Source organism: Mastomys coucha, unplaced genomic scaffold, assembly GCF_008632895.1.
Source record: "Mastomys coucha isolate ucsf_1 unplaced genomic scaffold, UCSF_Mcou_1 pScaffold22, whole genome shotgun sequence".
NCBI classification, from domain to species: Eukaryota; Metazoa; Chordata; class Mammalia; order Rodentia; family Muridae; genus Mastomys; species Mastomys coucha.
Genome location: NW_022196905.1, coordinates 145,060,808 through 145,087,981, shown reverse-complemented (window position 1 = coordinate 145,087,981; position 27,174 = coordinate 145,060,808). Strand labels below are relative to the sequence as shown.

Genomic DNA, 27,174 nt, shown 5'->3' with positions numbered 1-27,174 from the left:
GTCAAGAGATAGGCTATTCCCAGTTCTCACAAGAAAAGGCAAAGAGGTTACTTAAGAGAGCACCACAGAAAAGAGAGAGAAAGGGGCAGTTTTACTGGGACAGTTATAGAAAGACAGGTTGCAGAGAGAGAACAAGCTAGACACAGATGAAGACACAATGAGCCAGAGAATGAGAAGGAGCCAAAAGATTAGAACATACTGCCAAAGTTAGTATGAGGTCAAGCAGTGCAATTCAGTCAAGAGGCCGAGAGAGAAGAGCCAGACTGAATCAGTCAGCTTGAGCCAGAGTTTGAGCCAGGACAGATGAACTGAACCAGCCAGCCAGAGATCAGAAAGAACTAGAAAAGGTAAGCTTATTCATCAGTAAGTCTCAAAGGTTGAAAACATTCTAGACCTAGATAAGACTGTATGGAGGCCAGAAGCTTCCAGGACTAGGGCTGGGTTAGCAGACAGAGGCAGTAAGCCTCTGAGATGACAATTACTACAGGAGGGGAGAGGTTGCTTTTACAGAGTGCCAAGGAGGATAGTGACGGTAAAGAAAGAACATGGGTTTGGGAGAGGAGAGGGACTGTTACGTTGGGCCTCTTGCAAGGCTACATTTGATGAGCAACATGAAGGCACAAAAAGCCAGCATGGCTGTCCATGGAAACAGTGAGGGCAATTGATGTAATAGCAAAGACATGCTACATGGTTAAAGTGCAATGAGAGAGAGCGAGGAGCTAATGCCAAGGTGTCTGGATACAATACACAATCAAGAAATGGAAGGCTTGTGCCTACACAGGGATCCTGGCTGGACTTCAACATCTGTGTACACTGTGGTGAAAAGGAAAGAGCTTTGTAGATAAAATGCACAATAAAACAGGGAGGGATAGAGTCAACATCTGCTAAGCAGTGTGAGCCCTAGGAGTGATCCCCAGAACTACAAAATAAAACTAATAAATAAATGTATACATACATTACATATAAACATACATACAAATATACATGAGAGATGAAGCCAGCCGAGATGCTGGAGACTATTAAAAGCTTAAGAGATCAGAGGTTGGAATGTTCCACTAATAGGTCAGATTATATTATTTGATTGTAACTACTGAAAAATCACTTTGCAAGGTTAAACAGTACAAAACAGAATATAAGTTGTTCTCCTGAACTTATAATAGAACTGCTTTTTATTAAGAAACAAGGCAGCTGGGCTGTGGCGGTGCACACCTTTAATTCCAACTCTCAGGAGGCAGAGGCTGGAGGACCTCTGAGTTTGAGGCCAGCCTGGTCTATAGAGCAAGTTCGAGGACAACCAGGACCACACAGGGAAACCCTGTCCTGAAAAACCAAAAGAAAAGAAGGAAGAGGAGGAAGGGAGGAAGAATCAAAGAAAGGAAGAAACAAAGAAAGAAAGAAAGAAAGAAAGAAAGGAAGGAAGGAAGAAAGAGGAAGAAAGAGAGAGAGATAAAGAGAGAGAAAGAGAAAGAAAGAAAGATAAAGAAAGAAAGAAGAAAAGGGTGCTAAAGGCTAACAGGATGGCTCTGTGGGTAAAGTTACTGAATGAACATCAAGCCTGATATCTAAAGTCTGATATCTGGCCCCACTGAAGAAGAGAGCTAACTCCTATAGGTTGTCCTTTGTCCTCCACATACATGCAGCACATCCACACACATACAGAGAAATACACATAAATACAAAGTTTACTTTTCTATCTCTAAGTATTAAGTCTATCAGTGAAGCTCCACTAGTTGTTAGTTTAAATGCTTAAAAGATGTTTATCCCTGGGTGGTGGTGGCACATCTTTAATCCCAGCACTGAGGAGGCAGAGGCAGGCGGATTTCTGAGTTCATGGCCAACCTGCTCCACAGAGTGAGTTCTAGGACAGCCAGGACTACACAAAGAAACCCTGTGTTGGAAACCAAGCCAAAAAAACCCCAAATTTAAAAAGGTAATGTTTTTCAAGAAAATCAATGAAAAGTGGCATTGGATACACTATACATTACCTATTGGTTTTAAAACAGAAACTACAACTCCTACAACATCGACTTCAGAACAAGGAGGCTGAAAGGCTGGATCTGACAGTCTGCTGAAGTGAAGGGGCTCCCTGGGCTGGTAAACCTGGAGTAAAGCCTCACTGGAAGCCTAGAGGAAGCAGAACAAAGAGTCAGCATATTGAGACTCTAAGCAGATGGAAAATGTGTACGGAGAGGTGCGGACCGGCAGCTGTTGATACTGGGTTCTTTTTGTGGCTGTTAACTGGATGCTGGGTTGTTCAAATTTACTCTTCGATTTTGACACCGCAAGATGATAGATTCTGTATCTCTTTCCTTCTATTAACAGGGAGGATAAGTCTGATGATGGACGCCAGATACTCAACAGAGCTGTTCAGAGAAAGAGAGGGACATGACAGGTAGACACACTGGTGACATTTAGTGAAAAATGGCACCAACAAAGACCCAAGGCTTCCCTACTCTGTGGGTGGTGCCCATAGCCCAATTTACTCATTTGATTTTTCATGAATTTGGAAGATCACCTTTTAATTTAACAACCTGGATTTAAAAAACAAAAACCAAAAACTTGCATAATAACCTGATTTTTCTTTTTTCTTGTAACTTGTAACTCGCAGCTTCCACACAGTTGTAACATCCCTTGATAAGCCCTCTTCTTTCTCAGCAGACTCCAGGGCCTTCTGGAATTCTGACTGGATCCGTGCTTGTTTCTTATCGTTCAGCATTTGTTTGTAGTTGTTCAAGGTTCTTAGCTGCTCTTCGCTGAAACAAGCCTGTGGGCATTTAAATACTGAAACAGAGCAGATACTACAGCAGTCCTGCCTACCCTAGCAAGGCTGCCTCAGGTGAGACCACACCTGACCTGAGGGTGTGGATTATTACTCAGGCTATCACAGAATGCTCTAGAGACCTCAAACTGCCTGTGAATCCCTGTGACAGATTTCCCTAGGACTAAGCCAAACCTTGACTACTAAGTGTCTTCTAACCACAACCAGAACACCTACATTTCAAATGGCTGACATGGACATTAACAGAAAGATGGATTTGTGCCTGGTAAATGTCCTAACTCACTTGACCTTCACAAGCAGGCCATAATTTGTGTGCTATTACTGTTTCAGTGTTGGGACTGCTGAAAGTGAGGCACAGAGAGAATCAATAAGTGCATAGCTGACATAAGAGGCTGGCTCAATGGCTTTTATCCTTACCTGTATAATAAAGTTAATTTAAAAAATGATTTATTTATTTTTTATGTGCTTTAGTGTTCTACCTACATATATGTAAGTGTAAGGGTGTCAAATCACTTGAAGCTAGATTACAGACAGTTGTGAGCTGCCATGTGGGTGATGGGAATTGAACATGGGTCCTCTGGAAGAGCAGTCAATGCTCTTAAGTGCTGCAGCCCAGTAAACTTAATTTAAAAGTTCCTCTTTGGAACAGCAGGCATAATTTTAAGAGGCTTTTTGTATATTCATCTATTTAATGTGTGCATGTGTACCTGTAGCTACAGGCAATTGTGAGCTGCCTAACACGGGTACTGGGAACTTCAGCAGGAGCTCTGAGCATTCTTAACTGCTAAGCCATCTCTCCAGACAGAATTTTGCTGTGTCTCCCAGGCATACTAATTGCCATTCTGTTGTTTAGTCCCTAGAGTACTTGGAACATAGACATGTGCCACACAGCTGGCTAAAAAGCAAGCTTTACCTGCATTAAAAAAAAAAAAAATTGCGGGGCGGTGGTGGCACACGCCTATAATCCCAGCACTTGGGAGGCAGAGGCAGGTGGATTTCTGAGTTCGGGGCCAGCCTGGTCTACAGAGTGAGTTCCAGGACAGCCCAGGGCTACACAGAGAAACCTTGTCTCAGAAAAATCAAAATAAAATAAAATACAATAAAATTATAGTATCTGGGTGTAGTGGCGCATGTCTTTAGGTCCAGCACTCAGGAGGCAGAGGCAAGTAGATTGAAGTTGAAGGCCAGTCTGGTCTACAGAGCAAGTTCTAGGACAGCCAGGGTTACATAAAGAATCCCTGTTTCAAAAACACCATGAAAAAATTAGTATTTAATTTGAGTATGTATAAGTCAGAAGAAAACTGGAAGGAGCTGGTTCTCTGCTTGCATCCTTTGGGTCCCAGGGATTGAACTCAGACTGTCAGGCTTGGCAGCAGGAGCCTTTATTGACTGGCTTTCTCTCAGGTCTTTTGCCTGCACATTAAACTATATTTATATACTACATGAAACTCTCAAACTTTTTCATTCTATACTTGATGAAGAATCAAGAACTTGCCACAGAAATCCTCCTGAAAGATGCAGTATTTCAACATGGGCAGGAGGGCTGGGGACTGAGGCTCGTCATCTGGCTCTTCCTTACCTCCAGGTGATCTGGGTCTGATGCATCCTGCACTGCTGCATAGAGCTCTGCCCCATCCTGCAGAGCATGGACCTGCTGCCGTGTGAGTGCACGGGACAGCACACACCGCTGTGTTGTGTCTTCTGCGGGAGGAAGGGAAGAAAGCATCATCAATCAACCGATTGATGAAACTTGGGAGTGAAAACCATAAAGTCAAGCAAAAACACCCAAAGGAGGGAGGTTAGACAATAAAGAGTCACAAAGAGCAGCAGGATGGCTCAGATGAAAGTAGCACTAGTCCCCAAGCATAACAGCTGGGTCTGATCCCTGGAGCTCACAAGGAAGGACAGAACCAACTTTACAAGCTGTCCCTGATTTCTGTACTTGTGCTGTGACAGGAAAGAAAACATTAAAAACAAACAAACAGGGCTGGTGAAATGGCTCAGTGGTTAAGAGCAATGACTGTTTTTCCAAAGGTCCTGAGTTCAAATCCCTGCAACCACATGGTGGCTCACAACTATCTGTAATGAGATCTGATGCCCTCTTCTGGTATATAATAATAAATAAATCTTTTTAAAAAAAACAAAAAACAAAACGGGCTGGAGAGTTGGCTCAATGGTTAAGAGCACTGACTACTCTTCCAGAGGCAACCACATGGTGGCTCACAAGCATCTGTAATGGAATCCAATGCCCTTTTCTGGTATATCTGAAGACAGCAATAGTGTACTCACATATATAAAATAAAGAAAGAAAATAATTGCCTACTGAAAAAAATTAAAACAAACAGCTATCTACTAATAGCTTCCTTTAAGAAGAGAAGGAAGAGGAAGAGGATGAAGAGAAGCGGCAGCAGCAGAAGATGATGAAGAAGAAGACGATAATTGTTGCAGTCACTGTTAAAGCACCAACATGGGTTTGTTTGTAACTTGTAACTCAAATAGCTTATTTTTCATATTGACCCATTTATTTGTGAAAATGATATAAACTAATGATAATTTAAATAAGTTAGATAGTGGAAGTCCAATCTATGTTTTAAAAATTCGTTTCTGAGCAAGTGTGTATGTGTGTTTGTATGAAAGTGTGATACTGGCATGTGGTGCCATGGGATCCCCTAGAGTTGGAGTTATGGGTGGCTGTGGGTGGTGCAAACTGAACTCAGGTATTCTGCAGGACCAGAGAGCACTCTTAACTGCTGGTTCATCTCTCCAGCCCCTCATCTTTCTACACATATACACATGATATACACCTTCAGAAAGTTCCAAGGGAATACATGAAAACATAATCTTTTCTAACACAAAGATAGATGTCCATCACCTTTCACTGTCTCAATGACCTAAGGAAGCAGTGACAATTGGGGTCAGTTCAGTTTTCATTTCTTTGTATGTGTAGTATTTTTTAAGTTAAAAAAAAACAAAAAAAACCAAACCAGATGCAGAATTTTTAAAAAGCAATTACTTGATGATTACTCATTTAATTATAAAACACTGTAAGAAATAATTTGAAATACAAAGCCCATTTTACCATTTTACCTTCGTGGTCTTTAAACTCTGTGTGAACTTTGATGAACAAGGCCTCTAGTTTCTTCTGCTGGGTCTCTGCAAATCTCAGTGCTTCCTTCTCCTCTTCTCTCTCACTACGAAATATATACAATCCAGACGCCGTCTTCTCCACCCACTGACAATGTATAAAAACAGCAAGGAACATTCAGATTCTCTCTGAAGAGAGAGATTACAAGGCAAATTTCAAAAGGTACCATACCTGTAAAGGGTACACTCTCTGAACAATGATGTCCACACAGCAAACATTTCCTCCGTCACTGAATAGTGAGGACAAAGGCAGAGGGAAGGGCCTGGGGTCACAAAAGAACCCCAGCTTGCTGTGCCAGCGAGCAGGCCGCGTGCTGTTTGCAGAAATCTGCAAAAAGAAAAGAGGAAGTCAACTTAGCAGTTAAATACAGGCCAGTCAGTGGTGGTGCACACATGTAATCTCAGCACTGGAGAGGCAGAGGCAGGTGGATGGATCTCTGAGTTCAAGGCCAGCCTGGTTTACAAAATGAGCTCTAGGACAGGAAAAAAAAGTTAAATACAAACTAAATTCTACTTTCTTTTATTCTTTTGGGATGTTTTAAGAATATTTGTGTGTGCGTGCATGCGTACATGCATGTGTGCGTGTATGTGTAGAGGGTGCTAAAGATACGGTTCAGCAGTTAAGAGCAGTGGCTGCTCTTGCAGAGGATCTAGGTTCAATTCCTAGGAACCACACAACCACACGGATGCTCATAACTCTGGTTCTAGGGGTTCCACTTCCCTCTTCTGGCTTCTGAGGGAACTGCCTACATATAGTGCAGAGGCTAGAAAAACACTCAGACTCATAAAATAAAGCTTTTTTAAAAAAAAATCTCGGGGTTGGAGAGATGGCTCAGCAGTTAAAAGCACTGACTGCTCTTCCAGATGTCCTGAGTTCAATTCCCAACAACCACATGGTGGCTCACAACCATCTGTAATGGGGTCCAATGCACTTATCTGGTGTATGTCTCAAGACAGCTACAGTGCACTCATAAAAATAAATAAATGTTTAAAAAAAAAAACTCACAAAGATGACTGATAAAGGCAAAAAAGTGAGTAAGCAAAAACTGTACAACTACTTCAACATAATGTATTTCTCAAGAATATTTCTACTGTAGGGCTTGGGGTATAATCTACTGCAGTGTACTAGTCTAGCATGTGCAAGATCTGACCCTCTAGCAGTGCATGTGTGAGTGTCAGACACACACACAGACTCACACATACACTTCTGCTACAAAGGATCAATGTTATTTAAATATTTCAAATAGAAAAATCGGTAAGAGGTGGGAGATGACTTAACTAGTAAAGGTCTTGCCCTGTATACATGAGGATCTGAGTCCTATCTGCAGAACCACTGGGAAAACACCAGGGATGGTGGTGAGAACTTGTAAGTCCGGGAAGAGGAGACAGGCACAGATACCAAAACTCAATTCTGGTACAGACTGACTCTTATTCATTAACTGCAAATACATTTAGCTCAAGAAATAGCTCTGTCTCCCCTAACCAGCAAAAACCGTTAGAAAAAGTTGCTTCTTACATTACTAGTACATTGTCAAGAAATTTTATCCTTTGCAATCGAAGTAAACACATCACTTTAAATAAATTACCTCTCTAGAATATAATGGAGTCAGGGGCTGGTCCTTGCCCAGAGTGTACAATACTGTAGCTTACCTTTAGCCTAAGGGAGTCTGGGGCTTCTAGAGGTGCACAGGCATCAGGAGAGCCTACCAGCTCTGCTCCCTGTGTAATGATCTTCTGACCCACAGTCAGTCTGCCACTCTTTATAAGAGCCAGGAGTGGAGGGTCTAGCTGGGCCCTGACAGCATACCATCCATCTGTGAGTTCAATTGTGTCTACTTTGTTGGCATCCTCACCACTAATTTTACCACCTGAAGTTTTAGACACATTTGTGCTTGGTGAAATGATGTCAGAAACACAGAGGACAAGTGTTTTTGCAGCTGTATCGTCCCTTTCCAGTATCTTCTTTAGAGCTGATCTGCTGCTGTTGTCAATTTCCACGTCGTATCTGAAAAGGAAACGAAGACGCTGATTCTAGGAACTGTACCCCTGGGATCTCACTGTAAACAAAGCCAGTAAATACTTGTGAAATAATGAAGTTAGTTCATCAGGCTAGACACACAATATGACAATCAAGAGAGCTTTTGGCACTACCATGAGGACAGAATTTAGATCCCAGCACACACATATCAAGCTGAGTGCAGAGTACATGCCTGTAACTCTAGCTCTGAGGTCACTGGAGACAGAGAGATAGCTGGAGATTGGCCTCATACTAGCCAAAAAAGTGGGGGCTCTAAGTTCAGAGAGTGAGAGAGCCCCTGCCTCGAAGGAGCAGGCAGAGTGTGCTAGTAGAGGAAACCAGATGCCCTCTTCTGGCCTCCATGCATACACACAGGAGTACATATCGATACACACGCTCACAAATAAATAAATAAATAAGCAAATAATTTTTAAAAAATAGTTCATTAAAGCCAGGCATGCCTTTAGTCCCCACCCTTAGGAGACAAAAGCAAGGGGATCTCTGACTCCAAGGCCAACCTGGTATACAGAATCAGTTTTAGGATAGCAAGGGCTACACAGAGAAGTCCTGTCTCAAGAAACAAAAAAGTTCATCAAAGAAATACTGAAAAGATAATTTTTAAGATTTTAGCTAGAACATAGACTGAACCACCAACCAAAGAACATGCAAGGGCTGGACCTAGGCCCCCTGTACACTTGTAAATGTGTAGCTTCATGTGGGACCACCTAACAATTGGTGCAGGGGCTGCCTCTGACTCTGTTGCCTAACACTGGATCCCCTTCCCCTAACTGTACTGCCTGGTTAGGCCTTAGTGGGAGAGGATGTGCTTAGTCCTGCTGGAACTAGATATCCCAGGATGGGGTGGTACCCAAGGTGGGCTTCCCCGTCTCTGAGGAAAAGGGGAGGTAATACTGGGGGAGGGACTTGTAAGAGCAGGTCTGAGAGGGGGAGCTGTAATCATAATGTAAAGTAAATAAAAAAATAAATTATTGAAAAAAAAGAATTTAGCTAGAAATACAGTTTCTATTGTTAAAATAAAAATATAAAAGGTAAAAATGTATTACTAACAATCTTTAAATACTGGATTAAATTAGTAATTCACACATTAAAGTGTTAAAGAGAGGGGTGGGGAAAGAGGGACACGGGCATGTGAACATTTGTTTGCCTTAAGTGGGGGCTGTCACTCAGAACTGGTTCATGCACCACCTTTGATATAGCAGTCAGGAGCTACACAGGAAACTGCAGACTGAATGATATAACCACTTACTGTCATCCTTTCAACTTGCCTGTATTTCAGTTGAAGCAGAACTCTTTCTGGGTTTAAGCATCTATTAGCAAATTCCTTAGGAAAAGCAAATTCCATAGCTGCCAGTTTCCATACAATCCACCTGTAGTGGTTAGCGACCCAGATGCTAGAAATAAGCTTTGGATCCACACCTGGAGTGTCACACAGAGCCCTGAGCAAAGAAATATACAGTACAATAAAAACACAGAATAATATCAGATTCCTCAACTGTCACTAATCTCGTGCAAAATCATGCAAGAAGCTTGTGTGAGTATACACCAGTAAGGCAATGTTTAACTTCTAAGTGATTGATATCTAAGTACTGAGATTTTTCTGATTATATTACTGACATTTATATATTTCTGTTTAAATTTTAGTGCTTATAATTACTACATTACATCTCAGAATAAATATATTCAATTTTCAAAAAATTTCAAAAGAATGTGAATCAAAATACACTTTAATAAAAGGATCCAGATTAAAATAAAAATGACTAGCAACTTTTTAGCTTAAGAGCCGTAAGGAAAGAAGAGAAAGAGGGAAAGAGGATACGTAAGTTAACATAAAATCTTTCTCCACAAAGCACCTATAAAATTCTTCTTTTCCAGCCTTGCCATCATGGGAGGGGATCAGCCATCCACCGTCTGCCAACTGAAAGCCTTTGCCAGCACACAGATCTTCTTTACCAAAATGATCCCGAATGTCAAACTGAAAATACTCAGCATTTTTGCTGTTAATGTTTATGCACTCTTTAGAAACACCATACATATAGAGCTGTACAAAACAAACAATAGAAAAATATGATAATAAATAAAAGTCAAATATAGACCTAGAATGTAAACAAAACTGAACTGATCCAGAATTGTTCACTTAAGTACTAAAATACTCACTATATAACTGGCCCAAGAGTATAACTTAATGATAAAGTGGTGCTTAGCATTCGAAAAGCACTGGGTATGAAGCATGCATGCACACATAGACATGCACAGACATGCACACACAAAACAACACAAACTCCCTCTGTACTAAAAGGATGCTTATAAACGGCTCATGTATTCAAGAGTTGGTTACACTTTTCATTTCCTCTTGTATCCTCCTGTCGTTAAATCTGCCCAAGAAGGCAATGTGGGAACAAGCCGATAAGCAATGTCTGTCTTCCCTAGTAGAAGACTACACTTCTTCAGTAGTAAGTATATTAAAATGAATGAGACACAGATTAGCAGGACACCTGCACCAGGCAGACATCCAAATTCACAAAGTGCTCCATGTTTTTAACCCATTATGTTGTACAAATAATAGGTGTTAATAATTTCCTTTTAGAGCCGAGAAGTGAAAGTGCAGGGCCCTATCAAGTGTTTCCTTTCACCAAAACATGACCAACCAAGTGTCTTTCCCTTCAGGTACTGGTTCTGGGGTCAGACCTGTGTGTTGGAACATGACTCCAGGCTGTATCTCTCCATTACATTCCACTCTCTGTGCATTAGCTCTCTCGCCTGACAAAATGATAATGCACTTCTCACAGGAGGCTGTGAGGCTGAAGCCATTGGTGACTGAGGCATGTGAAGCTGACTCTCAGAGGAGAGTCTAGTGCACACAAAGCTTCAGCACACACTGTTAGCATCACTGCTGTCACTTCCAGCCTTCTGCTCAGGAACATTCTCCCAAACAGTAATGTCTTCACTAGAATCAGATATTAGAACCTCCAAAAAGCAGTCACTCACACTTTAAATCAAGGCTGATTAGATTCCCCTCGTGCCTAGCTCGGAGCACTTGCGCCATCAAGACAAGTGAGACCTGGAGCACAAGCAGTAGTTTTGCAGCACAAAGTGCTTTTAAGGGAGGACAAGCCTGACAGAGGAGGGAGGCTGCCCCTCTGGACTGATGAGGAAGCAGGATCCCAGTTTCCTTTGGTCAGCAATAATCTGTTCATTCTCTAAACAAGACAACTTTGCAGACTCTAGCTAACAGCATGAGGCTTCCCTTAGGATCGCAGTGTACCTGCTTGGGAGAACACGCAGAAGGAACGCTGCCTCTGACTGCGGCCTGCAGAGAGATCCTGGGCAGGGTGGATGACTTTGTAAGATAGAGACTGCCTGGCTGCGGACAGAGATGATGCCTTTCTTTGCTTTTAATTCGTATATCCTGTAGGTCTCTGGCATTTTGAAGGCTTGATATTGAATCTGTTAAAGGATAGTTTACAAAAATGAAATAAACAGAGTGCTGCTGGCACACACTTTTAGCCCCACACTCAGCGGGCAGAGGCAGGAGGATCTCTGTAAGTTCCAGGGCAGCCTGGTCTACAGAGAGAGAACCTATCTCTGGTAGACTTCTTTTCTTTCTCTCTTTTTTTTTTCTTGTTTTTTCAAGGCAGGGTCTCTCTGTGTAGCCCTGGCTGTCCTGGAACTCACTCTGTAGACCAGGCTGGCCTCGAACTCAGAAATCCACCTGCCTCTGCCTCCCAAGTGCTGGGACTAAAGGCATGCGCCACCACCACCCGAGAGAACCTATCTCAAAGAAACAACAACAAAAATTATATATTTGCTGCTGGGTAGTGGCAGCACCTTTTATCCCAGCACTCAGGAGACAGAGGCAGAGGCAGAGGCAGGTGGATCTCTGAGTTTGAGGCCAGCTGGTCTACAGAGCAAATTCCAGGACAGCCAGGGCTATACAAAGAAACCCTGTCTGCACCCTCCCCACCACAAAAGGCCTGTTTTGTGAAAGATGTGTATTAATTTGTTTTGATTCAACATGCAGAGAACAGGGAGCCTAATCTCTGTTAAGTCTTCAGGTTGAATAATGAATAGAAATACATGTAATTGTTTTCAGCTCAGTTTTGGAAGAAAAATAACATGACAAAAATAACTCCAGTCACAGCAGTCCTAGACCATGCCTAATGGCCTTCCCTCACTCAAGCCTAAGCTAACACTTAACTCCTAGCATTTTTTTTTTGTTCCAGTGTCTTGATAGCTAGGTTTATACAGTTCTCAAAGGAGGCTGTTTTGCGTCTTTTGCTTTTGTTTTTGATTTTTTTTTTTTTTTTTTTTTTTTTTTTTTTTTTTTTTTTTTTTTTTTTTTTTTTTTTTTTGAAACAGGGTCTTGTTATATAGCTCACACTAACCTGGAACTCACAATGCTTCTGACTCAGATTCTTGAGTGGTAGCATCACAGGCCTGGGCACATCATGCCTGGCCTTGCACCACTGTTACATCTGTCTTGTGTGTACCTATGTATGCGTGTGCACATACAAGTATGTGAAGGCCAGACATTAACATGGAGTATTTTAATCCAACACTCTCCACTTTGAGACAGGGCCTCTGACTGAATCCAGATCTCACCAACTTGACTAGGCTGGTTGGGCAGACAGCTTTAGGAATCCTCCTGTTTCAACTTCTTTAACATCAGAGTTACATGTATGTACTATACACTTGGATTTTACAAGGGTCCTAGAGATCTGAGCTCAAGTCTTGTGCGACAAGCACTTTATCCACTGAAACAGCCCCAACTCCTGGCTTTTGTTTAAGAAAACAAAAACAAAACCAGAAGAAAAGTCACTAAGTAGTTATCTTTGAAAGAAATCATTAAAACAATTTGAACCTAATCTTTGCCTTCAGAAAATATGAAAGGTCTGGATCAGAGATGGCTCAGTGGTTAAGAGCACCAACTACTCTTCCAGAGGTCCTGAATTCAATTCCCACCACCCACATGGTGGCTCACAGCCATCTGTAATGGGATCTGATGTCTTCTTCTGGTGTGCATGAAGACAGGGCATTTATGTACATATAATACATAGCTAAGTAAATCTTAAAAAAAAAAGGTTCTGAAATTACTTATCACCACAAAAAGGAGAAAATACTGAGGAAAATATTAATAGTATAGCAATTTAGTCTAGTGGTTCTTAACCTGTGTGTTGTGTGACCCTTTTGAAGCTTGAAGGATCCTTTCACAGGGGTTACCTAAGACCACTGGAAAACACAAACATTTACAATTCATAACAGTAGCCAAATTACAGTTATGAAGTAACAATGAAAATAGTTTTCTGATTGGGGATCACCACAGCATGAGGAACTATATTAAAGGGTCACAGCATTGGGGAGGTTGAGAACCACTGCTCTAATCAAAAAGTGAAAACTAGGCCCAGTAGATGGCTCAGCAGGTAAAAGTACTTTGTGCACAAGCCTGATGACCTGTGCTTAAATCCCAGAAAGCAGGATGGAAGGAGAAAACCAACTCCCCAAAGTTGTCCTCCATGTATGTAGCAGCTCATGCACCTGTACACACACAGAAATCAAGATTTTAAAACTTATTGCAAAAAGACAAAACCCAAACAAATGTTACATTATACCTAAGACTTCTCCTCATACCCTGTGAAAATTCTAGTGGCCCACTGATAGTAGTCACCTTTGTTAGACCGATGAACGTCACTGTCTTTCCCGTCTTCCCTGTCTCCATCTGTGCTCTTTTGGTTCTTTCCCTCCAAATTAACGTTCTTGCTATTAAAATATTTATCTCCGTGAAACTGTGATTTCATCTTGAAAGGTGGGACAAAGACTTTGGTAGATTTGCCAGTGACTGAGTGTCTGGTCCTTTCGGTTCTTGTGGCAGGAACTTCGTGAGCCAGTAGGACTGAAACTGTAGGACTGCTTGGAGACTTTTCCAAAGCTGAGTGTCTCGAAGGATGTCCTTTAGACAGAAGCCCTTGAGCAGGTGAGGTAAAATGTGGGCTCTGGGTTCCTTGCCTTTCTTTACTTGAGCTGCATTGGAGAGAGAGTACTTAAGTATGCTTGTTTGGCAACAAACACACATACTGTGTGCGTGTGTGTGTGTGTGTGTGTGTGTGTGTGTGTGTGTGTATTGAGAGACAGAGATCTGGTGACTGATTTGTTCTTGTTAGTGTTTATACCATAGAACAATATACCACAGGATCCAAGGCTGTTGTTATTCCTTACAAGTGTGGCCCTTCCTGCTCTGCACCACACTCTCCTGCCGACCTGCAGAGGGCTTATGTGCTAGTAACTCAGTCTTCTCTGGAGCCTCACTCTTCTACTCCAGTCCCACCTGTCTTGCTTTTCTTTCTTCCAGATAATTATACATTTTCTAGTACACATTTCTAACTTATTCTAAATGAGTTAGAGTTATTAACTTAAAAAAAAATCATCTTTTTCCTATACTATACTACGATTTAAAAAAAAAAAATCTTACCAGAAGGGTCCACAGGTAACTGGCTCTAGAGACAGGTGGTGTGTGAATAATCTTCTGTCTTTTATTGTGCCTAAAAAAAAAAATCCCACACTACAGTATTAGTGAAAAGTAAGAGGTTTTAATTACCATTTCTGTTTCATACACATTACTGTAAATGTTCATAAAATGTTGTTAGACACTGAAGTTTTCATTACACATTATAGATATTTAATAAATAATTATGGGATATATTGAACTTGCAAACTAATTATAACTATAAACAAAATAACCAATATTTCAAACCTCAGAGAAATCAGTTTTAAACTTAGTCCTAGTATTAGTTATCATTATAGTTAGCTCACAGCCATTGTAAATACCATCTCTAAAGTTTGGTTTTACAAAAGTTCAGAAGCAAAGCTTTAGATAATATTCATTCTCAATATGTAATCTATGGCTATTAGACCTACAATTTGTCCACTAATTAGGGATTAACTGATTGAACTAGAATACAGCCACATGACTGATTACTATGCAACCATGCAAATGAGTAAGAAAGACATTTACATATTCATTAAGCAGCATTCCCTAGCTTTGCATATTGGCAGTATTATAGCCAGTGAGGTTTATCTGAGGTGCAATTATACCTAATTGAAAACTTTTCCTGATACCCTTCCATGATGACTTGAAAAATAGTTGGCATTGGCAATTTTTGACAGTTTCTATAGAAACTATCAAAAAAAAAAAAATAAGAGCAGCATACACTCCCCCCAAAAGCAAACAAGGTCTGAAAATGCAGGCAGATATTATTATAGAATATTTATAAAAATAAACTGCAAACCATGGAGTAAGCGGTAGGAAAACTGGAGAATAGCCTGAAGTGTGACTCGGGTGGATCTAAGACGTCTCCAAGTACAGCTCTCTACAGAATTTATGAATGACTTACACAAATGTTCTGTTTGCTCAAATGTAAGATTAAAGAATAAGAAAACTGTAGGCTAGAGAGATGGTTCAGCACTGGCTGCTCTTGCAGAGGACCACAATTCAATTCCCCAGTTCCTATATGGAGGCTCATAACTGTCTCCAGTTACAGGGGGATCCAATGTCTTCCTCTGGCTGCCACACAGCAGACACATACATGGTACACATAAATACATGCAGGGAAAATACAAATACACATAAAATAATACAAAAATTCTAAAGCTGAAAACAAACGAAATCTATCAATTCTGCACACGCAGAATTATTCAGACAGGAAGACATAGCACAATAATATTTCTTTAAGGATTTGTAAGGACAAGCAAGAATTGCAATGAATTCTTGTTTTAAATGTATTTTATTATTTTGTGTGCATGAGTGTTTTGCCTGCATGTATGTCTGTGAGCCACATACATGTCTGGTGCATGAGATGGGGAGCCTCCATGTAGATGCTAGGAATTTAAACTGGATCCTTTCCAAGAACAAGTTGTGCTTTTAATCACTAAGCAAACTCCCCAGACCCAGAATTCTTATGCCTCTGTATATACTGTGAATTTGAACCATCTGTGTCTGTTCTACAGAGAGGTGATTCTATGGGTGATCTATGGAACAGAGGCTAAGTGCCCACAATGATCTTTAAAGGCCCCACCATCAGCACTGATACATACACCTGTTCACTGTACAAGAGAACATCTGTACAAGCTTATATATCTGCCTATAGAAGTCACACTGATCCTGAGACAATTTATTTTCAGTTAGGCTGATACACAGTAGCTACTTTATTGCCACAGGATTACCATAGGTACTTGAAAAAATAAAAAAATACTATTTTTTTAATACTCACATTTGGGGATTTAGCAGTTTTTGTCTTTTTATTAGAATTAATTTTACTTATCATTGGGCATGTATGTGCACATATATGTGCACCCATGTATGCATGTTTGTGAGGGGATGGCGGTGTATGCAGAAAGTGATAAGACAACTTCCAGATGTCAGTGCTGTTCTTCTAAAATGTGATGCTCTGGGACTGAACTCACGGCATCAGGTTAGGTGGTGGCAGGTACTTTTACCAACTGAACCACTTCAGCAGCCTGAGATTTTTCTTTCTTTTTTTTTTTTTTTCTTCTTCGAGACAGGGTTTCTCTGTGTAGCCTTGGCTGTCCTGGAACTCACTCTGTAGACCAGGCTGGCCTCAAACTCAGAAATCCGCCTGCCTCTGCCCCCCAAGTGCTGGGATTAAAGGCGTGTGCCACCACCGCCCGGTGAGATTTTTCTTAAATAAATGAAATAAGGTTATATCTACAAGGACAATAGTAAAAGTATTTTTGCCTGAGGTAAAATTTAGCTTTTAAGTGAAAATTAGAATTTAAAGAATTAGAATTAGAATGTGTCTGGTCTGTATATTTTCTAATATTTAAGATTTTTCAGTCTAAAAAGTCTATCAGTGACAAAGGTGGTTAAATAAAGTTTATCAACTTGGAGCTGGGGAGATGGGTCATAGGAAGTGACTATTCTTGCACAGGACCTGAGCTAAATTCCCAACACATAGCTGAAGGTAACTCCACCTCCAGGGACCTGATGTCTCTCAGGCACTGAAGTCGTATACACATGGATACTAAATAGGTTTTTTGTTTTATTTTAAATACAAAAAGTTAAGCTGGATAGTAGTGGCACACACCTTTAATCCCAGGACCCAGGAGGCAGAGGCAGGTGGATCTCTGTGAGTTCTAGGCCAGCCTGGTCTACAAAATGAGTTCCATGAAGCAAGGGCTACACAGAGACACTTTGTCTTGAAAAACAGACAGACTTTGGACAGTGGTGGCGCATGCCTTTAATCCCAGCACTTGGGAGGCAGAGGCAGAGGCAGGCGGATTTCTGAGTTGGAGGCCAGCCTGGTCTACAGAGTGAGTTCCAGGATAGCCAGGGCTATACAGAGAAACCCTGTCTCGGAAAAAAAAAAGAAGGAAAGAAAGAAAGAGAGAAAGAAAGAAGGAAAGAAAGAAGACATTTAAACAAATATTAAAAAAAAAGAAGAAGGAAAATCAAAAGACTGTAACAGACTAAGAGGCAAAGCATCATCTGTATGTAGTAAGTTGAAGGATGGAGTCAAATCATGACTGAAAAACATCCACCTCATTTGGTAGCAGTGATCATGTGACTTTGATGAAATGGTACAGGTCATTTACTACTTTCATTACGTCTAAACTCAGTATTTCATAAGCATCTTACACTCGCAATTACAGCTTTGTCAGTGCCCTAGTAGGCATCATGGATAAACCATCCACATACCAAATACACCAAAAGTTTAACAATTAAACCATTCTGTACACATAAATGAACCAAGAGAGTAAAGTGTAAGAATAACATGCAGTGTACTTGTTCAGAGAAAAAATATGAATAAAAACAAATTTACCATCTGGAGTGCTTTTTGAAGGTGTTAAGGATTTTCCTTTACTTTCTATTATCCTGTCAAATTCATTTAATAAGCTTCTTTTGATTGGGGGTTGTCCTAAAAAGAAAGTTCCATATATATTTGTAGTTATATCAGTTTTACCTTTTAAAAGACTAAATTTCCCCTTTTATAACTAAAGTACTGGCTTATACATTGTAACAAATGAAACAAAACAAAACCCCACAGATTAAGTATTACAAAGCTAAATTTGCTCACACAGAATGTGACCTGTATAATATTTGATGAAGTAAACCTGTTTCTGGCAGGATAACTGATAATAAACTAACTTCTAGGCCTCACTCCACAATATGGTGGGGCTAGACAAGAAGATATATAATTATTCCAATACTCTGAGTCCACAAGCTTGTAAATGGAGCCAATGTCTTTTAAATCACCCACACGAGGGTTGGAATATTAGTTTTGAAATTGATCATGATAGCCAATGTCAACTGATATTTAAAGATTCTTTCAAGCTGGTGAGATGGCTCAGCGGGTAAGAACACTGACTGCTCTTCAGAAGGTCTTGAGTTCAAATTCCAGCAACCACATGGTGGCTCACAACCACCCGAAATGAGATCTGACTCCCTCTTCTGGTGCATCTGAAGTCAGATTCTTTCTAATCTGAGACACTACCACAACAGGCTCACTGTAGATTAACCTAATAGCTTCACTAAGTCATTAGACATTTAAATGAGAAATTAGAATATAGTCCAATAGTATTAAGAACACTGACATTCCTCCAGAGGAATAGGTTGTTCCCAGAACCTGCATGGCAGCTTGCTACTCTTTGTAACACCTGTCCTAGGAGATACAATACTGTCTTTTGTCAGACACCAGGCATGTACATAGTACGGAGACATACATGCAGGAAAATCATCCATATATACAAAGAATTCTGAAAAGGAGTGCAACATTATTTACTATTAAACTGTGTTTAGAGTATTTGTGAATGAAGCAGGCAAACACTAGGTTCTCTGCCTGGGTGAGTAATATCCAGGTTCAGTGTTGAGTAATTTAAATTTTGTGATTTTAAACATTTACTCAATTAACTGATGGATTTTTTTTAAGACAGGGTCATGATATTTAATCCAGGCTGCCTTGAACTTAACTATCCTCCTGCCCTAGGTTCTTGAATGCTGGGATTACAGCTATCAAATATCATGCCTGATAGTACTAAACATTTTATCTACAGTTACCTTGTGAGAGGCGTTAACTACTTTATGGATATGGAAACGGGATCAGAGAAGTGAGGTAACAAATAAAGAGTACAGTAACTAATTAACTAAGTCATACACAGTACAAATTAGGTCATGGGGCTAAACTAGGAAATAGCTTCTAACTGCCAGAATTAGAACTTCTTTACACATATGGAAAATATTAACATTTCACTAGCTTTGTTGAAAATAAAACTTCTTAGCATAATTTTATAACCCCAACTAAAAATACACTAACGATTCTTAATATGACTTGTTGGTACAGACTTAACAGATATCAAGTTCTAAATCACTGTCCTCTAAACTCCACAGGGGGGAAAATTTAGTTCTTAACACTGTAGCCTACGAGACTATTGAGGATGAATCACTTGAGAGAGACCAGTAGACCAAAGCAAAAGTAAATTCTTACCAATTACGTCAACAGCCAAGCCTCCTCTTTTCCTAGTTCTTGAATTGAACAAAGCTTCATTTTGGGGGCGTGTAAACAGTGAGCATTCGGTATGAGTCTGTTCAGAATCTGTCAGCTCATCTTCCATAAAAGCTTTGGCACTCTCCACTGCTTCTGTTTCAAAATAGTTCTCTGGCTCTTTGGAGTAATACTCTCCTACACTTGTTTTCACAGGAACATCAGAAAATGTTTTCATTTCATCAGTTTCTACTTTTCTGTTTTGGGGTAAGGTTTGTTCTTTTTCCAAAAGATTAGCCTTACTATGGGATACTTTTGTTCCTAATACCAATTGTGTGTCTTGGTTTCTCCCCATCTGAGAGAGTTGGGAAGAAACATCAATAGATTGAGTATTGCCTAAAGAACCACTTTCTTTATAATTACTTGGTAAGCTGGATTTATCATTGTAGGTTTTCTGCAATCTAGAGTTTACAGGGTATTCTGGGGTTCTGTTTTCAATACAAGGTTGAGGAAGTATTTTTGATAAATCTTCCAGTGTAGGTGAATGCTGGAGGATATGTTCATTTCTGATCAAATCAAACTCCTCTAACATTCCTTTAACTTTGTGTAAGGCATTTTCTGAAACTGTGACCAGTTTTCCACCTGCGGTGCTAAATCCAGAGAATACAGAGGACCTGACATTGCCTGGGAGGGTTTTGGGGAGTGACAATACACCCTGAGTGTTATGCACCATAGTGTTTTCTCTTTTCACAGAGTGCTGTGATTTTTCATTACCTTCCAGTGACACCATGGCAGATAACTGTTTAGTATCACCATCCATCTCAGAAAACACTTGCCTTGCCTTTTCTAATGAAGTATCTGATACTTGTACAGCTTTTCCACTTGCTGTGCTAAAAATCCCAAAAGTGCGTGAAGGATGGACTGCCTGGGGAGATTCTCTTATAGATTCACATGTATCCCAAGTTTCCAAACTAACAGGTGGTGTTGCAGCTTTCTTCAGTACAGACACACTTTGGTTATGTTGTAAAATCTGTTCATTCTGAGGACAAAAAATAGCCTTATATGAGTTCATGCAGACATCGCCTGAAGAGCTAGGACATATAAAATCCTCTGAATCATCCAATACTTTATGACAGCTTGTCTGGCAAGTGTCTGGTTTACTCTCTCTGTTTTGCTCAATTATTTTATTACAGTTATCTGTGAATATCTCTTTTGTTCTTACAGTTTCTTGTGAATGAGCTTTAATGAACATGGGTGAGCCTACCTTACAATTCCTTGAATCCAGCATGGTTGAGTCAATGTCTACATTTTTATTTGCATATGGTGAAGCATTAGTCTCCAGTTTCTGAACACAATGCTCATTTATAGTTTGTGGGTGTAGATTTATTTCTTTTGTAGCAGATACTCTGGGGAAAATGGCATTGCCTTCAGCATTCTTCATGTCTGGCCGACCATCAGAATCAATTTTATTTTTTAAGAAATATCCTGAATCATTATGCATGTCATCACGATGACAAAATCTAGAATAGGATAGATAGCTGTGACACACACTAGGGTCACTAAAGAGGGTTGAAGCTTGGTTTTCAAGGACATGATCTTTGTCAATTTCAGTTCTGATAATGACTAAACTACGTTCATATGAGGCATTTCCTGCAAAATCTTCTGTGTGTTCCTTTACACATTCAATTTTGATAGTATTTCTTGTTCCAAGGTTATCACCCTGTTCTCTAAGCCATTTTCTGCCTTTGGATAGAGAAGACGCTCTGACACAACTTTTACTACTGTCCCCTGTATAACATGCCAAAGCAGAATCTTCAGAGACAGGGTAAGAGGACTGACAAATACAGCAAATTCTTGGATTCTTTTCTATTCTATTTTCTACGTTTTCATGTACTTTGGAAGAGGTACCATTTGATGTTTTGAGATTTTCAGTTTGTCTATACATATGATAATTTTGCTGGGGGAGCATTTCAGTCTCCTTAGAGACAAAGTTCTGCATTTCTTCACATTTTGAGGCAGTTACTTCAATTTTCTCATATGCTAATGTAAGTTTTTCTTTATAGTCCTCTCTGTCCTTCAGGGGTTTTGATCCTTGATGACTAAAACTGGCAGTTTTCCTAACATATTGTGTCTCATCAAAAAGGTTTTTCACTTTGTCCAAAGATTCCTGCATAATTTTGACTTTTTTCCCACTAGCTGTATGAAAACTCAACAGAGTAGGTTCTTTGATATTTTCTATTTCATATTCAGGATGTTGCTGAAGACCTGGTAATTGACTGACAGTTGCAGTTGGGAAATGTTCTTCAAATACCTTTTTAATACTGATTGCTTTCTTGTGACATGAAGTATGCATTTTGTCCTTATTTATGCCACAAAGAATTTTAGAATTCAAAGAATCTGAAATGACAGTCAATTCTTCTGTTTCTTGATTTAAAATATTCATACTTTTATTTAATGACTCTTTGGAGACTCTGATATTTTTCCCGCTTGCAGTCTGAAAGGATATATTAAACTCTTTTAAATTTTGTTTCATCTTATCTGAAGATAATTGTTCTTTATCTGAAGATTTCATATGACATGTTTCCTCAGTTTTCATGACTTCCAAACATGTTAAATCTGATATATTTTCCTTAATTTGTGTGTTTTCCTCCCTCACATTTTGGGTACATGACTCAGGATACTTATTGCCTTGATCAGCAACACAAAGTAAATCACTGTCATCTTTATGAATATAAACTGGTCCACTTGTACTTGATTTACTACCATCAGAGCTTTCTAATTTATAAGTATTTCTTTGAGAGCTAGTATAGTTATCTTCATGTTTTATTTTCTTTGTATATTTTTCAGGACTTTTGTCAACAAAAATACAGGTAGTCATTTCAATATTATTTTGTAATGTTACTTGGCACTTACTAGATTTCTCATCAAAACTTTTATCAGTGTTTTGTTTCTTTAACACTGAAGCAACAGAATCATGATGTGCACTTGAACAGAATCCTCTTGGTCCTACTTTTGCTGAAGGCTCCTTACTAATATTTTCAATGTCACTAAACAGTTTCATAGCTTTTCTCAGAGCCTCATTAGACACACTAAGTTTTGTGCCAAGAGCAGAACAAAATCCTCCAAACTTCATTTCATTTATATTTGGTAAAAAACAAGATGTATTTTTGTTACAAGTATCTTCTAATAGGTGAGGAAAGCTTTGTTTAACTTCAGCCAAAACTTCAAATTGCTTCCTGTGATCTGTCTGACCTACAGAGGAGGGATCCATTGGGAGATGAAGATCAACTTCTTTCCACTCCTTAGAAGCAGTACTTACAGCAACCATCTGGTTTCCAGGCACTTCAGATGTATTATTCTGTGCTATGTGGCATGGCTTTCTGAACTGTGTGAATTCAAACTGACTCCCTGATTCTTCCAAGATAGTAGACAGTTCTGTAATTTCTGCTTTTTGGCTGGGTGTTAAATTATGATTTGAATGAAAATCTTGCTTTGAAGATAACATCTGAGGTCTTGGGTGAGTATCTTCATGAAAAACAGATGATTGACTATGAGACTGTGTAGATACAGTAGTAGCTGATTTCAAATCAAATGTATGAGGTTCATTTAGTCTCTGCTGGTTTGCTAATGGAAGGGTATTAACATCAATGCAAGCTAAACTAGTAGGATACTGTTCTTCAATATCTTTGAAGAACATTTTGCTTTTCTTGACATTATGCTCTGAAAGTTTTATTTCTTTATTGGAAGCTGTTTTGAAGCTAACTCCAAAATTATGGTTCAAGATTGGATCCAAGAACCCCGACCATTTGTCTGAATAATCATTGTTCTCGTCTGATTTCATATCCAAGGAGGAATTTGACTTGAAATCTTTGTCTACGGTTCCTTTCTGATGTTGCTCTATATTATTTCTGCTCTTCTCTGTACAATCATGGACCACAGCTAATGAATCTGGGTCCTTTGTTATCAACACTTGGGCTGCATGCTCATCATCATCTAAGTTTCCACATACTGCCATGGGAGAGTTCTTGAGACTAGACCCTTTTGCATGGCTGAGGTCGTCTTCCTGGAGTTCCACAGTACTTCCTAAATCAGGCTTACTGCTTTCATTGGTTACTTGAAAAGCAAAATTATTTTCGTCTGGGAAAAGTTCTTCAGAATTCATATTGACTGTTACTTCTGAAATAAAAGGTAAGCCTTTTTGGTCCTTTTGTATGGCTGCTAGTTTTGCATTTTGATTGAACTGTGACTTCACTGAAGAGGACACTTCTATTATATATTCTCCAGGTGGCAGAAGCTCAGGGCTTTTAGAATTTTCACTTAAGACACACATTTCATTCACCCCTGGGATGTTTTTGCTTACTTCAATATTATCTTTACAACTCTCACATTGCAGTTTCTCTGGCATTTTACACATTTTCCCTCTAGAAACCATGACTGCCTTTGACAGGGGTGGCTTTGAGCTGGGAGTTAATTTGACAGTACTTGTTCTGTTGTGGCCACCAAGAGAGTTTTCCTGTGATTCAAAACTAATGCTACTGAGTTGCACTGCTGCTGCATGCCTTCCTGCAGGAAGACATGCTGAGTCTAAGACTTTTTCTTTTCCATTGGAAACTTTTGGACTTTTTTGATCATTTTCACATGGTCTTTCTGGCAAGCATAACAAAAAGTCAGTTTCTAGGGCTGTATATGGCCGTGGTTTTTCTTCACTGACTATTGCTTCTTTGTCTTTAAGATCCTGAGATATCAATGCATGAATATAACTAACTTCTTTACTGGCAGCAGTCCCAAAAGAGTTGGTCAAGGAAAAAGATGGCTCTTCAGGATCATTTGGTAAATAGCTTTTTTTGACAGAAGAATCTGATACACCTAAGCATAAGAATACAGAGTGATAGGACAAGTTAGAGTACGATTAATTACATCCAGTCAGTGCTTTTCCCAAGTTAAAGTGTTTAAAATAAGAAATGCAAGAAGAGCAAAGGTTGACTGAAAGATTTAAAACAAAACACTGAACAGCTGCAATTTTGTAGTTACTAAATTTCTACATGAAGACGCTAAGGAGGTAGCTCCATTAGTGAAGTACCTGTCATGCAGACCTGAATCCAGGCCCCCAGAACCCCCATAAAATGCTGGGTGTGTTATAAGTATCTATAAACTCCAGGGTTCCTGGAGCTCAAACAACTCTTTGGTACTCTAGTACCACTACCACCAACCTACTCACTATGCTATTCACAATTTCTCACAAGGAGACAAAACTGATTTCACATAAGTGGAGATGAGGAATGGAATAGAAGCAACAAGTCTCCCTTATGTTCCCCAGGCTGGACTTGAATTCCTAGGCTCAAATAATCCTGTTTCAGCTTCCCAAGTAAACAGCATTTTTAGCTATCCAATTTGTACATAATAAACACTTTAAAGCAGGAGCTAAATAGTCAAGTTCCTAATGTGTTTGGATAGAAAGCTGTCTTAGGAGCCATAGAGGAAGATACAGTGGTGCATGTCTGTGGTTCCAACTACCAACTACTTAGGAGACTAAAGCAGAATGATCATTCAAGGCCAAGTTCAAAACTAGCATAGAGTACACAGTGGGAACAATGGCATCGTGGCTTAGGGTATAAATAAATGCATTTGTCATGAAGCCTGAGGACCTGAAAACCCACATGGTGAAAAATAAAAACTGACTCAGACAAATAATTCACTGACCTCCACACATACATCATGTGCCATGCATATGCCCACACACATATACACAATAAATAAATGCTACAAAAACAAAGAGCCAACAATATATGATGCAAACTGCCCCAATAAATTTGAATGACATAATTCTAAACACGAAATCCAAAATCTCAACAACAATCTACATAGGTACTACCTGAGATTAAATGATTCCTAGAACCAGGCAGAGGTGGCCCGTACATTTAATCCAAGCACTGAGGAGGCAGAGGCAGGTGGATATCTGAGTTCCAGGCCAGCCTAAGTCCAAAGACAGCCAGGGCTGTCTCTCACAGCCTGGTCTCTCACAAAACTAACAAAAAAGAGCTCTGAAAAACTACAGAAAGAAAGCAGGTGTTTCTTTTAAAATTAACAAAACAAAACAAAACAAAAAAAACCAAAAAACCCTTATATTCAAATAAGAGAACTTAATCTCATCCACAAGACTATATATATTAGAAGAAAAAAAGAAAAATACCTGAATTCACATTTGTTAAGGTGAATGGTAAGTCAAGAGCACTTGCTTCTAGCTGGGCTGAAGGGTTAGTAAGCTCTGACTGTCTGTGTGACTGTAGTTTTTTTCCTTGATGAGATGCATCATCACTTACAGAGTAAATAAACTTTCTTCTTTTATTTTTTAGAGTGGATAGTAAACTTGCATTTTTCACAGTTGCAGAAGTGTCAGTGAGAGTGGTTGGCCAGCTTCCAGTGTCAACTGAACTAGGACATAAAAAATCTTCTTTCTGTGAGCATGCAATATGTATTCCCAATCCACTTGTAGAGACTTCATGTTCTTCTGTAAAGGTTGAGCTGGCCATACTATCTGAGAAAACAGTCCCCAAAGTCTCTTCAAGCGGCTTTCTCATCTTGAATATAGACTTCCTGATACTGGGAGACAAACAGGCTGCTTGACTTGTTCCAGATACCATTTGCTTCCCTGCAATGGAGTCTTCATGTGATTCAAGATGCTGTCCTTCATGTTCCTTATCTACCAGAGTTTCCTCACTGAACATCTTTTCTGGTTCTGGAAGACTAGAAATATGAGGAAAAGAATTTTCTGGAGTAATAGAACCAGTACCTTCTTTCTTCATATCTATGAAGTCTTCTTCTGAAATATTTTGGTTATGAGAAGAAATATGAAGTAAGGATATTTTTCCTGTCTGAGTTCCATTTAGACCAGAGAGGTTTGACTGAGGCCATCTACTGTCTGAACACTGTACAGCTTCACTGCAGATTTCCTCACTCTGGCTGTAAAAGGGCTTCTGGTTTGTTACACCTGGATCTAAGGGCTCACTATCTCTTGCTTCAATTTCAAGTGCAAATGAGTCTTTATCATCAGCTTGTCTTCTAGCTTCTTCACTTAATTCATCAGTTCTTGTTTCACTGAAAATTTTCTTCCTGGTCTTACCCATTCTCATTTTCTGTAGATTTCTGGTTCTACGCTTAGGAAAGCATAATGAGAAACTATCTTCTTCTGAAGTATCTACAGCTGTCTCCCCATCTTCTAGAACATTTGGTATTGGTATTCTAAGGCAGTCTTTGAAGCTATTTCTTTTGTCAGATGAATCCCCTAACATTTTCCCCAATCCTGTTAATATTCAAAATAAAAGCATATTATAACATTTACAATGCAACTATATTCTTCATATTATTCTCAAATTCTTTTCAGAAATTGCTCACATTAAATAATACACAGGTCAACAGTAAGGGGTTATTCTGAATGCCAGTTCTTCTGGCAAGTCACTCTTCTCCTAAAATCAGATCCTAATGTATTGAAAGTCTTTTTTCACACCCTAATCTTAAATAACTAATTTTTTTTCAGTTCTATACAATTGAGGGTCACCTTTAAAAGTGCTAGGTACCCAATCTAGTATTCTAAGAACTATCAATCCCAATGTAGCAAGTCAATTCTGTATTACTACAACTATGAAAAAGAAATCTATTAGCCGGGCAGTGGTGGCACATTCCTTTAATCCCAGCACTTGGGAGGCAGAGGCAGGTGGATTTCTGAG

The 27,174-nt window shown here is 39.6% G+C and overlaps 1 protein-coding gene and 1 non-coding gene across 5 annotated transcripts in view; one reads left to right on the top strand and one right to left on the bottom strand.

Annotated features, from left to right (window-relative positions):
- The window catches only part of Brca2 (BRCA2 DNA repair associated), a 44,710-nt gene that overhangs the window by 7,402 nt on the left and 10,134 nt on the right, over window positions 1-27,174 (bottom strand). For 2 of the 4 annotated variants that reach the window (XM_031338834.1, XM_031338833.1), the window contains exons 10-24: window positions 25,641-26,750; window positions 19,454-24,316; window positions 17,792-17,887; window positions 14,425-14,494; window positions 13,624-13,976; window positions 11,224-11,405; window positions 9,812-9,999; window positions 9,227-9,397; window positions 7,574-7,928; window positions 6,096-6,251; window positions 5,867-6,011; window positions 4,359-4,480; window positions 2,572-2,764; window positions 2,200-2,363; window positions 1,986-2,124 (exon numbers count right to left, since the gene is read on the bottom strand). In XM_031338834.1, coding sequence (XP_031194694.1) covers window positions 1,986-2,124; window positions 2,200-2,363; window positions 2,572-2,764; window positions 4,359-4,480; window positions 5,867-6,011; window positions 6,096-6,251; window positions 7,574-7,928; window positions 9,227-9,397; window positions 9,812-9,999; window positions 11,224-11,405; window positions 13,624-13,976; window positions 14,425-14,494; window positions 17,792-17,887; window positions 19,454-24,316; window positions 25,641-26,750 — 8,307 coding nt within the window. Of the gene's footprint in view, window positions 1-1,985; window positions 2,125-2,199; window positions 2,364-2,571; window positions 2,765-4,358; window positions 4,481-5,858; window positions 6,012-6,095; window positions 6,252-7,573; window positions 7,929-9,226; window positions 9,398-9,811; window positions 10,000-11,223; window positions 11,406-13,623; window positions 13,977-14,424; window positions 14,495-17,791; window positions 17,888-19,453; window positions 24,317-25,640; window positions 26,751-27,174 lie in introns of those variants that run through there. The other 2 variants (XM_031338835.1, XM_031338836.1) reach the window with 2 other exon arrangements.
- LOC116071527 lies at window positions 14,991-15,131 on the top strand. The gene has a single exon (XR_004110943.1). It is a non-coding gene; the product is annotated as a U4 spliceosomal RNA (small nuclear RNA).